Here is a 15,218-nt window from a genome sequence, read left to right as displayed (position 1 = left end):
GAGGGGCGACCAGTCCTGGCGACACCAGTGCCAGCTGCCAGCTCCCACACCCCAGTGCCACCCCCCGGTATCGCCAGCTCCCAGTGCCAGCTCCTGGTGCCCAGCGTCAGCTCTCACTTCCCTGTCCAGCTCCCAGGGCCCAGGACCAGCCCCCGGTGCCCAGGACCAGCCCCCGGTGCCCAATGCCAATTCCCGGTCCCAGCTCCAAGTGCCCGCCCCCGCTCCTCCCCGCGGTCCCCCCGCCCCGTGCCGGAGCCACCCCCGTGCCCGCTGTTCCCGGCTCCCGGCACGGCGCGGCTCCGGCAGCATCATGTGGCTGCAGGGGCTGCTCTTCCTCGCCGCCCTTCTCCTCCTCCTCCTCGTCCTCCTCTCCTTCATGCTCCTGAGGGGCTCGGGCAGCCGCAACCCCTTCGCCACCGACAGCCGCCGCCCGCCCGCCCCGCTTGTCACCGACAAGGCTGTGCGCAGGACCGTCGTCAAGACAGGTACGGGACCCCTGGGCCACCAACCACCCCGGAGGGATTAGACCGGGGATGGCATCGCCCCCAGGGTGGATCATCCCCGGGACAGCACCACCCCGGGCTGTGACGGACACCCCCGGGATGGCATTGTCACCCCCAGGGTGGCACCACCCCGGGCTGCCCCCTGGGGTGGCATTGTTCCCCCCAGTGTCACCCCCGCGGTGCCACCCCGGGTGTCACGGACCCCCCCGGGATGGCATTGTCACCCCCGCGGTGCCACCCTCTCACGGCGGTTCCGGGGCTGCTCCGTGCCGTGGGGAGCCCCGCCGGTGATGCCCCCGTTGCCCGCAGTGTTCTCGGCAGACAAGGTGCCCGCGGAGCTCGATGCCATCGTGGTGGGCAGCGGCATCGGCGGGCTGGCGGCCGCGGCGCTGCTGGCCAAGGCGGGCTGGCGAGTGCTGGTGCTGGAGCAGCACGGCAAGCTGGGGGGCTGCTGCCACACCTTCAGCGAGAAGGGCTTCGAGTTTGACACCGGTACCGTTCCCCAGCTCCCCCCGGAGCCCAGGGAGGGGCGTGGGATACCCTCAGGGTGGGAGCTCCCCTGCACACAGCTCCTGCTACACAAACCCTTCTCCTGCTCTTCACCCCAAAACCCTCTGGGTGCAGGACACCAAAGCCCCAGGTTCCCCACAGCCAGCCCCTCTGTGGGGGATGTCACCTCAGGACACCTCAGGTCTTGCTGGAAAACTTCTTGTGGTGAGACAAAGTCCGGCTCTGCGTGTCCCCGGATCGCTGGGATTGATTATTTACTGCAGAGATGGGGGATAGCAAAGTGTAACAAACTCAAAAAATTACCAGCTAAGAACAGTGTGGTCACTGCCATTCACCCCAGCTGGGAGGCGGGTGTATCCCAGATTTTCCCTTTCCCTTCCACATGGAGCTGATGGGGTAGGGATGGTGGGTTTGGTGTGTCCTGGGGTGGGAAAATGAAAGGAAAAAGTAGGTGAAAATAAGAGAAAAAAGAGGAAGATAAAGGAATAAATGTCTATTTTAGGGATCCACTATGTGGGGCAGATTCAGGAGGGCTCCCTGATGCGGTTCCTGGTGGACCAGCTGACAGATGGGCAGCTGGAGTGGGCCCCCCTGCCGCCCACCTACGACGCCGTGGTTTTGGGGGACCCCCAGGGCACTGGCAAGACCTTCCACATCCATGCTGGGGAGAGGGAATATTTCCGGAGGCTGAAGGAGCAGTTCCCTGGGGAGGCGGCGGCCATCGACGAGTTCCAGCAGTTGGTGAAGGTGGGGTGACACCAGGGGATCTGGGGGTCACACAACGAGGGGAGCCCCGCTGGCACCTGGGTGCTGGGCACCCCCAGGGAATGATGGCATCACCCCAAAAGCATTGGGAAATACACCAGTCAGCAAAATCGGGCAAATTGCCCCTTTCTGCCTCAAAAATGCAGCATCACGGATGTTTTGGGGGAGGTTTCTTTAAAGAAGAAGTTCTTTAAGGAGTTGGGGTGGAGGTCTTTAAGGAAGTTTTTCTCAAGAACCATTTTTTTGGGGGCAACTTTTTGGGGAAGTTTTTTGGGAGGAGCTCTCTGGAGGAGTTTCGATGGGGAAGCTTTTTGGCAGAAGCTTCTCTTAAAGGTTTTTGGGGAAGGTTTTTGGGGGAGGTTTTTGAGGCACCCAGTACTCCCCTCGCCCACAGCTCCCCAGCAGTGAATTTAAGGGGAAAAACTGCTTTGGAGTACCTCTGGGGTGTGTCTGAGCCCCTGGCTCTCCCTGCAGAGTGCTGGCCGTGGGGTTCTGCTGCTGGGGCTCCTGAAGATGCTCCCGAGGTTCCTGGCCAGGCTCCTGGTCCGCTCCAGGCTGCTTCCACGCCTCTGCTCCTTCTCCCACCTGGCCTCCCGCAGCCTCAAGGAGGTGGTGGATGGTCTCACCCCCAACCCCGAGCTCCGGGCTGTCCTCAGCTACCTCTTCCCCACCTATGGTAGGTGACCAGGAGGCCCTGGATGATGTTAAACCCTTTAGAAACAGAAAAAAGGTAAGAACCCCCTTTTCTGGAGTGTTTGCAGGAATGTTCTGTGGATGCTTCACCAGCATGCTCGTCCCCAAGTCACTGGCAGGTGACATGTCCCCATTGCTCATCTCCATCTCCTTCCCCTCTGCGTTCTTCATCTTCCCCGTGGGGTGACATCATTCCTGTACAAGGGGATGTACAAAGTGTTCTTCATCCTAAACGTTTAGGATAAGCTCCAAACCTGTGCTTTGCCCAAAGCCACCTTGGCCACCCCTTTTCCCAGGTGTGCGCCCCTCCAAGGCCAGCTTCTCCATGCACAGCATCCTGGTGAACCACTTCCTCCGCGGCGCCTGGTACCCCAAGGGCGGGGCGGGGGAAATCGCCTTCCACACCATCCCCGTGATCCGGAGGGCCGGAGGCAACGTCTTGGGGAAGGCGCCGGTGCAGAGGATCCTGCTGGACGCCCAGGGCAGAGCCTGCGGTGAGCACCGGGCGCGGGGCTGCTCCCAAACGGGGGGTCCGTGTTCCTTTCACCAGCACCTCATTCTTCTCCCTCTGGATTCCCCTGGCAGGTGTGAGCGTCAGAAAAGGCCAGGATTCGGTGGATATCTTGGCGCCCGTGATCATTTCGGATGCCGGGATCTTCAACACCTACGAGAGGCTGCTGCCGGCGGAGGCGCGGGCTCTGCCGGGTGCGGCGCTAATCCCGCCCTGAGCCTCGGGGGAAAGCCGATTTACCAATTAGCACTGGCAAACCCCCTGTCGCTCCTGTGCACAGCCCTCAAAACCCAGCCCTGGCCTGCTCCTTTCCTCAGGGCGGTGTCATTCAGCTTAAATTAATTGGCCCAAATTGGCTGTGGTTGGGGAAAGCCCTGGTTTGGTGCGAGGATTCCCTAAAACACACAGTGCAGGGCCCCGGAACTCCTGGGAGTTGGTGCAATGTCCTAGAAAATCTTCTGGGGCAAGGATGGGGAGAAGGGGACAGAGGTGCTTGGGAAGGGTCACAGCTGGGTGGAGGGGTCACAGCTGGGTGGAAGGGTCACAGTTGGTGGAAGGGTCACAGTTGGTGGAGGGGTCACAGCTGGGTGGAAGGGTCACAGTTGGTGGAAGGGTCACAGCTGGGTGGAGGGGTCACAGTTGGTGGAAGGGTCACAGTTGGTGGAAGGGTCACAGTTGGTGGAAGGGTCACAGCTGGGTGGAAGGGTCACAGCTGGGTGGAAGGGTCACAGTTGGGTAGAAGGGTCACAGTTGGTGGAAGGGTCACAGCTGGGTGGAAGGGTCACAGCTGGTGGAAGGGTCACAGCTGGGTGGAAGCGTCACAGTTGGTGGAAGGGAGATGGTTTGTATGGGTGGGAAGGGTCAGGGCTTGGTGGGAAAGGACCAGGATTGGAGAAACCACTTCTTTGTATCAGAGGATCCTAGAACAGACTAAGTGTCCTTTTTCCCTCTGTGCTGCAGAGATCCAGTCCCAGCTCCACATGCTGGCCCCTGGCGAGGGGGGCTTCACCATCTTCGTCGGCCTCAGCGGCTCGAGGGAAGAGCTGGGGCTGGAGCCAACCAACTACTTCATGTTCCCAGAGAGCGACCTGGATGGAATGTAGGTTTGGCTTCCCCTTGGACGTGCTTGGTTGAGCGTAAGGAGATGGATTCCTGGGCAGTGCCTCAGCGAACGGGGGTCTGGCCAAAGGAGGGTTCAGGGGAGCTGTGCCCTGAACCCAGCTCAGCCCTTCCCTCTCGTGCAGCATGCAGCGCTACCTGGCTGTGTCCAGAGAAGAAGCTGCCAACAACATCCCTTTCCTCTTTGTCACCTCGCCATCAGCCAAGGACCCCACCTGGGAAACGAGGCACCCAGGTGAGGCTGACACCACAAATGCTTGTGAGGGGTTTCAAAACTCCTGTTGGGGTTTGGTGATCTCAAACAAGGAGTTCCCACTCAGCTATCCATGGCCAAAGCTCATGGAATGCAGTCTTTGGGACACCTGGATGAAGGACATGGAACCCCAAAGATCTGGGGACATCCCCCGGGTTTGGGGCAGCGACAGGGTGGGATGAGGGTGGGCAGAGGGACAAGCACCCCAGCCTTGTCCTCCTGCAGGTAAATCCACGCTGGCCATCGTCACCTTCGCCAGGTACGAGTGGTTCGAGGAGTGGAAGGACAAGCAGGTCCACAAGCGGGGGGATGACTATGAGGACCTGAAGAAGACTTTTGTGGATGCCATCATGCAGACTGTCTCCAAGCTCTACCCTCGCATCGAGGGCCGGGTGAGGAAACCCAGGGTTCAGGGGTCCTAAACCCGGGGTTCAGGGGTCCTCCAGCTCCTCTCTACCTACCTGATGACCATGGAGTCATGGAATGGTTTGGGCTGGAAAAGACCTTAAAGCTCATTCAGTTCCCCCCCATCATGAGCAGGGACACCCTCCACCAGACCAGCTTGCTCCAGTCCCCATCCAGCCTGGGCAGACCTGGATGACCATCCCATGATGATCCTCCAGAACCATCCTGGGACAAAACCTGGCCAGAACCACCAGCCCAGGCTCTGCCAGGAAACCCATCCCAGGCTGTACCCCCATAGCCCACAGCCAGGTTCCTGTAGAGGCCCCCCATGCTGCTGCCCCTGCAGATCGAGTACCTCTCGGGTGGCACTCCCCTCACCCACCCTGTCCCTGTCCCCCTGCAGATCGAGTACCTCTCGGGTGGCACTCCCCTCACCCACCCTGTCCCTGTCCCCCCGCAGATCGAGTACCTCTCGGGTGGCACTCCCCTCACCCACCCTGTCCCTGTCCCCCCACAGATCGAGTACCTCTCGGGTGGCACTCCCCTCACCAACCAGCACTACATTGCCAGTCCCCACGGCGAGTTGTACGGCGCTGACCACGGCATGCCCCGCCTGCAGGCCGAGGTCATTGCCACCCTGCGGGCAGACACGGCCGTGCCCAACCTCTACCTGACAGGTGACAGGGCCACCAGCGTCCTCAGAGCAGGACAGCTCCGGGGGAGCAGGATGGGGCAGGGAAAACCGGCAATCCTGAAATGGAATTAAGGGAAGAGCGCTGTGGGGCAATGGGGTAACAGCTGGAACAGCAAAGTTCCGTGGTGCCAGGGGAGGAGGGAAGGGCTGCGCTCCCCCAGCTCTGGGAGGCTGTCTCCCTGCCCAGGACACGGTGGGGATTTCCTGCTGGAGACAAGGGAAGGTCAGATGGGGAGGGGGCTGTGGGCTCAGAGCCCAGGGATGGTGCGGGGGCAGCTGGAAGGTGATGCCCAAACCACCACTGATGGTTGGCTGGGGCAGGGTGGGGACTGAGGGCTGACCTCATCTGCTGCTCCCTCCTTTCAGGGCAGGATTTGTGCGTGGGGGGGTTCATGGGAGCCCTGCAAGGAGCCATCATCTGTGCCAGCACCATCCTTAAGCGCAACCTCTACGCGGACATGGCGTGGCTGAAGATGCGCTTGCAGGCCACCAACTCCAAGAAGGGAGACTAAAGGCTGCCATCCCCCCAGCAGGGACCCCTGCTCCCCAGCACAGCACCCCACCTCACTCAGCTCTCACACTCCTGCAGCAGACCCGTCTCTATGCCAAGCTGAGGGATTTCATCCAGGACGAGGCTGTTCCCATTCCCAGACAGATTGTGCTGGACCTCACCCCGCCTCAAAAAATGCATCCCCTTCCACCATCATGTCCAGTGCTGGTTCCTGGCCATGAAGGGAGTCCCCAGGAGCTGTAGTGGCCAGGAGAGAAGTCAAGATAACCCCAAAACAGGTGCCACCAGCAGCTCCCGTGGCTGCTTGATCCCATCAGTACCACTGACCCCAGCCAAAGCCCACCTCCACCTGCAGCCCCGGAGCTGCCTGAGAGCTTGCTGGCTTTCCAGTGCTTCCAGAGTCATTCCTGGGAGCAGCAGGACCCCAGCCCCCCACAATTCCCAGTGTCTGGGTGCTGCTCTCCCCCCCTGTAGCCCCAAGGCATCCGTGGCACAAGCTCACCCTCCCTTAGCAGCAACAAAGTCCTTCTGTCTGCTGGTAAAAAAGCTTAGGAACGGGATGAAAGTCCTCTCCAGATGGGAAGGGAAGCACGTGAAACTGGAAGTAATAAAACAGTGATCATGATCCTGGGATTTGTGCCTCATGATGGGTCAGTGGGCTGGGGGTTGTGAGGGAGAAGGGGCAGGGAAAGCAGAATGGAAGGTGCTGATGGAGCAGGGGAAAAACAGAGCCCAGAGGCAGCTGCTGAGCAGGGAGCAGTGTGACCGTGCTGGAAAGGAGCCCGGGAAAGAGGCTTGAAGGCTGATCTGGCAAAGAGGATTAGATCACTGAGCAGAGAGATAATTCGGTGATGGGATGGAATTTGCAGAGAAGGTGAGCTCTGCCAGGAGAGATCACCCAGAGTCAGCCCCTTGAGGAATCCACAGCAGGGAACTGCAGGGGCTGCTCTGGCACCTCCAGCCCAGGTGAGACCCCACCTGCAGAGCTTCCCCCAGCTCTGGCTCCAACACCAGAGGGATGTGGAGCTTCTGGAGCAAGTCCAGAGGAGGCCATGGAGCTGCTCCAGGGCTGGAGCCCCTCTGCCATGGAGCCAGGATGGGAAAAATGGGGGTGCTCACCTGGAGAAGGCTCCAGGCAGAGCTCAGAGCCCCTTCAGGGCCTAAAGGGGCTCCAGGAGAGCTGGAGAGGGACGGGGGACAAGGGATGGAGGGACAGGAGCCAGAGAATGGCTCCCAGTGTCAGAGGGCAGGGCTGGATGGGAGATTGGGAATTGGGAATTGTTCTCTGGGAGGGTGGGCAGCCCTGGCACAGGCTGCCCAGAGCAGCTGGGGCTGCCCCTGGATCCCTGGCAGCAGAGCCAGGTCCTCTTCCCAGGGACCCTCTGGAGAGCAGAAACATCTGATTGAGGCCCAGAACAGTGCAGTGACACCCAACCTTCACCCAACCTTCCCCCAGCAGCTCCAAGGAGACCCAAAGCTGCCTCTGCTCCTGCTTTTCTCACCCCAAACAGCTCCAACCCTGCAATGCCATCTCAGTCGTGCTGGTGTTTTTTTAATCCAAACAAACAGTCCCAGGCCATGGAATCTGTCATGCAGAGGCAAAGCTGATGTGTTTGCTTGGCTGGTGCCCTGCCCATAAGGAAAATACCTGCTGTGAGATCAGCTCAGGTTCACCTGTTTGCTCAGGAGGCCATGCAGGACTCAAAGCTTTCAGGAGAAGAAGATGAGATCAAACAAACCCGGGGAGGTTACTGGGGTTTGCAGGCTGGGCTCACTGGGGCCAGAGCGGAGGTCAGGGAGGGGCTGTAGCAGCATTTCACAGAACCCTGGAACCACCTGGGCTGGGAAAGCCCCGAGAGCACCAAGTCCAACTGCCAAGGCCACCACTGACCCCTGTCCCCAGGTGCCACAAGCTGCTGAATCCCCCCGGGGATGGGGTCTCCACCCCTGCTCAGGCCTGGACTGCTGTTTCCATAGGGGAATCTTCCCAAATCCAAGCTGAACCTCTCCTGGCATAGCTCGAGGCCATTTCCTCTCCTCCTGTCCCCTGTCAGCAGAGCCCAGCTCCAGCTGGGGCAGAGCTGCACTCTCCAGAGCAGCAGGAGGGTTAAAAGGCACAGCCCCAGCCCCGTGCCCAGTTTCACCCAGTTTCTCATGCATGAAAGCTCCTCCACCCTCGGGGCCTCTCTGCTGAACTGCCTCTATCAGAATGTCTCAATCCTGCCCCGATAAGCAGAGCCCAACCCAGCTGGCAAAGCATTTCTGATTTCATTGGACATTATTTCCACCCATGGACTTTGGCTCCAGGGCAGCCACCCCCACATGGCCCCACGGGCACTCCCCTCCCCTGGGATGCCCCCGTGCTTCCTGCACCAGGGACAGGACCTGCCCTGCCTGCCAAAGTCTGGTGGGGCCTTTCCAGCCCCCTGAGAGCAGGGTGGGAGCAGGCAGGGGGGTCATGAGCTCTGGAGGCACAGTGCAGTGGGGTTTTTGGGAAATCACCCTAAGGAGACAGAGCAGTGCTTTGAGCCCCTGGCAGCAGGGCTGGGAGCTGGGGGGGTTTGTAAGGTCTCTGCCAACCTCACATCCCCATGGGAATCTTCCTTTGATCCCGCATTTTCACCCTTTTTTCCTCCTGCTAGCTGTGAGTAGCCCATTCCCAGGAAAACCAGTTCCTGCTCCCAGCCCGGAGGGAGGAGAGGGCGGAAGGAGGGATTTCCTCCTGGGAGGGAAAGGAGGCGGGGGAAAGGAGGGACTTTCTTCCATTCCTGGCAGGAAGCCCTCCCCAGAGTGCCCTCAGCATGCACCGGGCACCTTCTCCTGTTCCACACCTCTCCTTCCCAGCCTCCAGCTGCTCCAGCCAGCCGGGACATCCTGGCACTGCCCTCTGGGGCTCTCTGCAGGAGGGAGAAGAAATCCAAGAGGAAAGCTCACCACTAAGCTGTGTCCAGAGCAGTTTAATCTCCTCTTGGGCCCTGACCTCACAGCACCCAGTGGAGCTGGGCTGATACTGGGCCCTGGAAAGCAGACTGGAAACTCAAATCCGCTCTGGCCGGGCCTGTCTGGGCTCCTTCCGGCTGCACACGGAGCTCTGAGCACAAACAGCCCCACTAAACCAGGGGCTGTCATCAGAATCAAACTGGTTTTGCATAAAGAGGAGCCACCCTGCACCTTGGGTGCCAGGTGTCAATGAAAACCATGCAAAGAATGTGTTAAAAAAAAAAAACCAAGAGAGAAGTGAAAACTCAACCTTTTGTGTCTTTTTTAATCCATTTACTGATTTCACCACACAGAAAATAAAAAAAACAGTACAAAGAACTGTAAAAAATTCTGATCCTTCCAAGCAAGGTGCATTGCACTGCAGCAGAAAACAAATCATGTGCTGGTTCGAGCCTAAAAAGTAGGAATATTTGGCAAAAAAACCCTGTACCAACAGACAGCACCCATGGAAAACACGAGTGTCTAAAGGGAAAAGGTTCTTGTGCACCTCGATCCCTTTGGGAAAGGGATAACTCAACCAACTGGGAGCAGCCCCAAGGCCTGGGGCAGCCCAGACTGCTGGCAGAACTCAGCAGCCCTGGGAAGTGCTGGGGGGGAGATTTTGGGGCAAAACCCCACAATTCAGCCTGCTGTGAGCCCTGCCTCTCCCCAGCCCCGTGAGGTGTGTCCCCATCACCCTAAGGAATGCTTGGCTCAGCCTGGGATCCAGGTGCTGGAGGTACAAAATATTCCTTCCCTGCTGGCAGCAGGGTGGGATCCCACAGCCTGGGGCAAGAGAGGGTTTGGAACAGGTCCCAGGATAGAAAAGGAAGTAGATGGTGAAAAAATAAAAAGCCTTTCTAAATTGTTATTCAATTTAAAAAAAGACAAACCAGGACAAAGCCAGCGTAGAGCACTCACACTCCAAAAAGCACACACACTCCAAAACCCCTGGCCAGAGCAGCACACAGAATCCCACAGGCTGGAACAGGGTCTGCCTCCCTGCTGTGCCCAAAAAGCCAGAAGTGTCCCCCTCCCCAGCAGCCCCCAGCCTGGCTGACCCCTCAGCAGGGTGGGCTGGGGCAGGGGGTTCCCACCCTTTGTCCCCAGAGCTGCACTCCCAGCTCTGTTCCCCTTCCCTCCCTCCACCCTCCTGCTCTCCAAACAACTCCTGAAGTCCCTTCAGCACCCACGATGTTTCCTAGGGAAACACTGAGAACTCCTTAAAGCCAAGAGAGACTCTGATGCTTGCCAAGAGCCAGCAAAAAGGGAGAGGATGGTTTTAGGGTTTGGAGAAGGCCAAACCCTCTCTTCCCTCTTGGAATAAACCATTAAGAAATCAAAACTAGAGCTGCAGCTTTCACAGTGACCAGGAAACAGCTCTGCCCTTGTCCAAGGTGACCACAGGGCAAGGAGCTGATTGCTCCCAAGCCTGGCAGGGCCAGAAAAAGCCCCCAGAAGGGAACTTAACCATCCTGGGACTCTTCCCATGCAGTCAGTGCAGGACTGGCACACGCCTGGCACCTGACGTGGCACAGCTGGGTGCCCACGTGAGGAGTTCTGGGCTCCTCAAATCTTTTTTTTTCTGGAGAAATCCAAAGCAGGAGCCAAGCAGGTACTTTGTGCCCTCTCCAGAAACATCCCAGCTTGAAGAAATCTCTGGGGAGTGGAGCTGCAGGAATGAAAACCACCTCACAGGTGTGAGTGGGGCACCAACCCTTGGGCTGACCAGTACAGGTCCAGCACTGGAGGGACTGGGAGCCTCCCTCATCCCAAACTCCTCAGGGATTTACATTCCTTTCTTCCCACACCTGACGAGGGCAGGAAGCAATCTTCCCACCTGAATCCCTGACCCAACAGGGCATGGATTCCCCAGCCTGACCCCCTCCTCCACAGCCCACCACTACCAACACCCCCAGTGCAAACGGCTGAACTGGGAGCACTGGGAGGGAAGAGACCTGCATGGAGCACAGAGGGTTTGAGCTACAAAAACTGCTTCAGCACGGCCAAAGGTGTGTGTGGAAAAGGGAATCTGGGTGTGAGACTGACCAGGGAGAGAAAACCCAAATCTGAGTCTGTGCTGGATCAATTCCAGAGAACTCAGGTGCTCCCACCCTGAGCATCCAAACCCAGCAGGTGGAGAAGGAGGGGCAGGAGGAGACCAAGGCAGTGTCGTTCCCAGGCAAGGGACAGTCCCATGGCTCATTGTGCAGCAGATCCTTAATTTCCCCAAAATAGGAGGGGTCAGTCCAGCAGATGGCAAATTCCATTGCATTGGGACACACAAGTCCTGGGTCTGGCTTTTCCAGCAGCCAGACGCCCAGGGGGAAAACAAGGCAGCTGGGAAAGGAGCAATTCAGGGAAGTGAGAGGTTTTATCAAGGTGCAGGTGCAAAACAAAAAGCGCTTCCCCTCCTTCCCGTGGCTGGAATCCAACTGTGGCAGCACTGCAGCCCCGCCATCATCTGAGCAGGAATCTAGATCTGGAAAGGCAAAAGGAAAGGTTGGGACTGCCCCGAAGCTCAGAATTATTCTGCTGCTCTGTCCAGGCTTGAGTGGGCTGAGAAGCTCCCAAAGCAAGCACGAGCTCTTGCCTTGGCTTTCCTAACTCTCCTCTCCCTAAGGCAGAAGATAATTACAGGCACATCTGCCCTGAAGGGCAAGAGGTGGACCAAGGTTTCATGGGACAGAAGAAAGGGATTTCTCCACAAATCCGACCCTTCTCCCGCTAAAATCCTCTCTGACAAGTCATTTGGATCAGTGACAAAGTCATCCAGCACAGCCCAGCTCAGGACTGTCCCATCTGTGCCCCGGGGCAGCTCTGCCAGCACTCCTCAGCCTCACTTTCTCAATTTCCTGGCAAAACCCTGTTTCCACACCAAACTGTGCTCTCCAAACTGCCTGAGCTGGGCCTTTGGGACCCTTCCTAATGCAAAGGGACAATATTTTGTATTTCCAACACACACCAGACACACCAACCCCCACTTTGGGCTGGCTCTCACCTTCTGATCCAGTCTCTGATAATCACCAGATTTGGGCCGTCGACCCGTTTTTGATCTTTTTCCTTCCAGAGCAAAAGCAATGATCTTTGGAGAGAGAAAAATGGAGAGAGGGTGAGTGGAACAGCAGCTTCCAACACAGGCTCACCTCTGGATTTTCATTTTCCTGATCCCACAACCCTTTCCTGAGACCAAGCACTTGAAAGGTGTAAATGCCAGTGCTCAGCCATTCCTAAGATGGATAACGAGGTTTGCTCAACAAGCAGAAAACAGTAAGAATGTTCTCTTTTTTTGTCCTCCCTCAAAACCAGCTTTGTGTGAGGAAAAACAACCCCAACCTTCTGATGCTGCTACAGAAAACTGTCAGTAGGAAACTGTCAGAGGTGAGATGGAGGGATCCACACCCCTCTGTGGTTTCACCTCTCAGCAGAGCTGAGAACACCCAGTTCCCACCAGCTCCAACCCCTTTCCTGGTCACAACCCTCCCGCTGCTGTGGGACCACAGGAACGTGGAGCAAACTGGGAGATACTGGTGAGAAACCAGTGGGGATGAGGGGAAAGGGCTGGCAGGTGCCAGCCCACGCCGGGGGCTGGAGCAGGGCGCTCACCTTGCGCTTGTTGTGGTAGGCCACGTAGAGGGCAGCGACAATGACAGCCGTGGTCACCAGGTAGGCAAAGAAGTGGCTGCTCTCCGAGCGGGCCCTGGGCAGGGAGGGAACACTCCTGTCCCTGTCCTGCTCCAGGGAGGTGTCACTGCCCTCCTCAGCCTTGGCCACGTCCTCCACGGCGCTCTCCTCATTCTCCAAGGAGCTGTCACCCTCCCCAGCGGGGGCAGCCGAGTGGGACACAGGACTCTGCTCCTCCTGGGAGTTCTGAGCACTGTCCTGGCCCTGAGGCTGCTCGCCAGCAGCACTGCCCTGGCTCTCAGCCTGGGCCTGCTGCCCGCCTGGGCTGCTGGCCCCGTTGCCAGCCCTGCTCCCGTCACCGTTGCCCTGGTTGGTGCCACCCTGGGTGTTGCCCTGGTCCTGGTTGGTGCTGTCCTGGGTGTTGCTGTTGTGGTTGTTGCTGCCCTGGTTGGTGTCCTGGTCCCTGTTGGTGTTGTCCTGGTCATTGCTGTTCTGGCTGTTGCTCTGGTTGGTACTGCCATTTGTGTTCTTGTCACTGCTGTTCTTGTCCTTGTCACCCGTGCTGCCCCCGTTCTCGTTGTCCCCTGCCTGGCTGCCACCCTGGCCGTTCTTGCTGACACTGCTCTGCTGGTTGTTGTTGTTGTTCTGGCTGCCACTGTCACCATTACTGCTGGTCCCTGTAGTGCCCTGGCTACCAGTGCCACTGCTTTGGTTGCCCGTGTCTGCAGTGCTGGAGTCTTTACTGCCCTGGCCAACAGTGCCACTGCCTGCATTGCCCTGGCTAACACTGCTGGCCCCTGCAGTGCCCTGGCTACCAGGGGCACCGCCTGCGCTGTCCTGCCCATCACTGCCTGTCTTGCCTGTGTTACCACTGCTGCTGTTCTGGTTTTCGCCTCCTTGTTCCCCACCTCCTCCGTTGCTGCTTCTACCATTGCCATCTGCACCTTGGCCCTCCTGAGCAGCCTCTGTGCCGTTGCCTTTTTGTGACTCCTTATTCTCCTTCTTGTCGTTGCTGTCGTTTACAGTCGGATTTTTGTCCTGCTGTTCATTTTGCGTGTTCTCATCCGCGTTGGTCCCGCCGCTCGTGTCTGTGTTGGGGTTGCCGTTGTTGGAGTTACCCTGGTCCGTCTGCTCGTTTCCGTTCCCTGTGTTCGTGTTCGTGTGCTCCCCGTTGTCACCTGCTCCGGCTCCCTCAGACACCGCGGGAGATCCGCCGGGCTCCGTTTGCGAGCCGTCTGCAGCGGCAAACACGGGGAGCCCGGTCAGTGGGCACCGGGGGGACGGGGGAGACCCCCAGAGGGGCGGCGGGACCCTGCGGGACCCGGGACACGCCACAGGAGCGGGGGAGCCCAGCCGGGACAGAGGGGGAGCTCGGGGGAGCGGGGTTACCGAGGGCGGAGGGGGCACCCCGGTGAACCTCGGGGGACCGGGGTTACCGAGGGCGGAGGGGGCACCCCCGGTGACCGAACGCGGCAGAACCCCAAGGGCAGAGGAGGCCCCCAAACCAAGCGCGGTGCCTGACCCCCCCAGGCCCAAGGGCTTAGATCCCCTCTCCCGCCCCCGCCGCAGTGCCCCGGCCCGGCGTACCGGCGGCGCAGAGCCCCAGCAGCAGCAGCAGCAGCGGGAGCAGCAGCGGCAGCGCCCGCGGGGCCTCCATGGCGGGCGGGCCCTCAGCGCCGGCTCGGCCGCTTCCGGGCGCGGCTCTCGCGAGAGCGGGGAGGCAGCGGGAACGGCGCCGAGGGGGCGGAGACAGAAGTTAATTTGAATATTTGGGCGGGTCTATGTGCTCAGGGCGGGGCTTAACAGAGGGCGGAGTTGTGGGCGTGCTCGCGGATGGGGCGGAGCTTGTTCCTGCTGGGGGCGGGGCTTGGGAGCCGCTTTGGGAGGCAGTTGGCGCCCCCTGGCGGACGCAGCCCAGCCCTGTGCAGTCGCGGCCGAATTTTGGGGTAAAACCCGAGGATTTGGGGTAAAACCCGCCGGTTCGGAGTCTCTTTCCCGGCCCTGAGAGCCTGGGGCAGTGAGGAAGGCAGTGACTGAAGCTCCAGGCGGGCTCTGGAGTGGGCGAGGCTGGGGGACAGCCGGCAGGAAATCACGGCTGCTTTCCTTTCCCTTTCCTTTGCTCCAGGACAGCTCTGGAGAACCTGCTGGTTTTGGATAACCCGCTAGTTTTCGGGTATTCTTTTTATTTTTTTAATACCTTTTTTTTTTTTTTTTTTAATTTTTTGGATACCTGTTATTTTTCAGATGCTGCTTCGTTTTTTGGTTAACCTGTTGCTTTTCTTTTTTGGCCCAAGCAGGCACGTCCTGTTGCAGAGCAGCGATTCCCAGCGGAGCAGGAAACTGGCTGTGCCTGTCAGCAGGCGCCCAGGACTGTTCACTTCTTTCCACCTTATCTGGTTTAGACTGTTAAATCTCCTTCTCCGGGCTGAATATCCAGGAATCTGTCTCCAGCAGGAATCACAATCCTCCATGGGTCCATGGCCCGCTCCATTTAACCCTATAACGCAGGAAAAACGACACGTTTAAACCAACACAGTGACTGGGCAATAGCCCTGCCTTGGAGAAGATGTGGCTGAGATTCTCCTCTGGTGGTTCCTTTTTCCCGGTCTCCAGGGAATCTCAGCTCCATTCAGCACATTCCAGCGATCCCT

At 58.8% G+C, this 15,218-nt stretch overlaps 2 protein-coding genes and 1 long non-coding RNA gene across 3 annotated transcripts; 1 reads left to right on the top strand and 2 right to left on the bottom strand.

Moving 5' to 3' along the window:
• Nucleotides 1-198: 198 nt before the first annotated feature.
• On the top strand, nucleotides 199-6,589 carry RETSAT (retinol saturase). The gene is made up of 11 exons (XM_050983108.1): nucleotides 199-485; nucleotides 813-995; nucleotides 1,516-1,760; nucleotides 2,253-2,454; nucleotides 2,768-2,965; nucleotides 3,057-3,176; nucleotides 3,943-4,081; nucleotides 4,227-4,336; nucleotides 4,580-4,746; nucleotides 5,277-5,436; nucleotides 5,820-6,589. The coding sequence occupies exons 1-11, from the start codon at nucleotides 311-313 to the stop codon at nucleotides 5,963-5,965; spliced, it is 1,845 nt and encodes a 614-aa protein (XP_050839065.1). The 5' UTR covers nucleotides 199-310; the 3' UTR covers nucleotides 5,966-6,589.
• Nucleotides 6,477-8,173, bottom strand: LOC115484638 (uncharacterized). The gene is made up of 3 exons (XR_003945338.2): nucleotides 7,639-8,173; nucleotides 7,467-7,549; nucleotides 6,477-6,562 (listed from the first exon to the last, which is right to left on the bottom strand). It is a non-coding gene; the product is annotated as an uncharacterized LOC115484638 (long non-coding RNA).
• Nucleotides 8,174-9,202: 1,029 nt separating this feature from the next.
• Nucleotides 9,203-14,285, bottom strand: TGOLN2 (trans-golgi network protein 2). Its single transcript, XM_050983114.1, has 4 exons — nucleotides 14,155-14,285; nucleotides 12,550-13,802; nucleotides 11,945-12,028; nucleotides 9,203-11,425 (listed from the first exon to the last, which is right to left on the bottom strand). Exons 1-4 carry the CDS (start codon nucleotides 14,222-14,224, stop codon nucleotides 11,420-11,422), a joined length of 1,413 nt encoding a protein of 470 aa, XP_050839071.1. The 5' UTR covers nucleotides 14,225-14,285; the 3' UTR covers nucleotides 9,203-11,419.
• Nucleotides 14,286-15,218: the final 933 nt, after the last annotated feature.

Source organism: Serinus canaria, chromosome 22 (genome assembly GCF_022539315.1).
Source record: "Serinus canaria isolate serCan28SL12 chromosome 22, serCan2020, whole genome shotgun sequence".
NCBI classification, from domain to species: Eukaryota; Metazoa; Chordata; class Aves; order Passeriformes; family Fringillidae; genus Serinus; species Serinus canaria.
This window is presented reverse-complemented; position numbering and strand designations above follow the sequence as displayed.

What these genes read in the sequence shown, in the direction of transcription:
- TGOLN2 (XM_050983114.1), bottom strand. Translation starts at nt 14,224, where the DNA reads ATGGAGGCCCCGCGGGCGCTGCCGCTGCTGCTCCCGCTGCTGCTGCTG. An exon ending in GCTGGGGCTCTGCGCCGCCG is followed by an intron (nt 13,803 to 14,154) that starts GTACGCCGGGCC and finishes TTGCCGCTGCAG; the next exon opens with ACGGCTCGCAAACGGAGCCC. An exon ending in CCTACCACAACAAGCGCAAG is followed by an intron (nt 12,029 to 12,549) that starts GTGAGCGCCCTG and finishes CTCTCTCCAAAG; the next exon opens with ATCATTGCTTTTGCTCTGGA.
- RETSAT (XM_050983108.1), top strand. Translation starts at nt 311, where the DNA reads ATGTGGCTGCAGGGGCTGCTCTTCCTCGCCGCCCTTCTCCTCCTCCTC. An exon ending in CAGGACCGTCGTCAAGACAG is followed by an intron (nt 486 to 812) that starts GTACGGGACCCC and finishes CGTTGCCCGCAG; the next exon opens with TGTTCTCGGCAGACAAGGTG. An exon ending in GGGCTTCGAGTTTGACACCG is followed by an intron (nt 996 to 1,515) that starts GTACCGTTCCCC and finishes TGTCTATTTTAG; the next exon opens with GGATCCACTATGTGGGGCAG.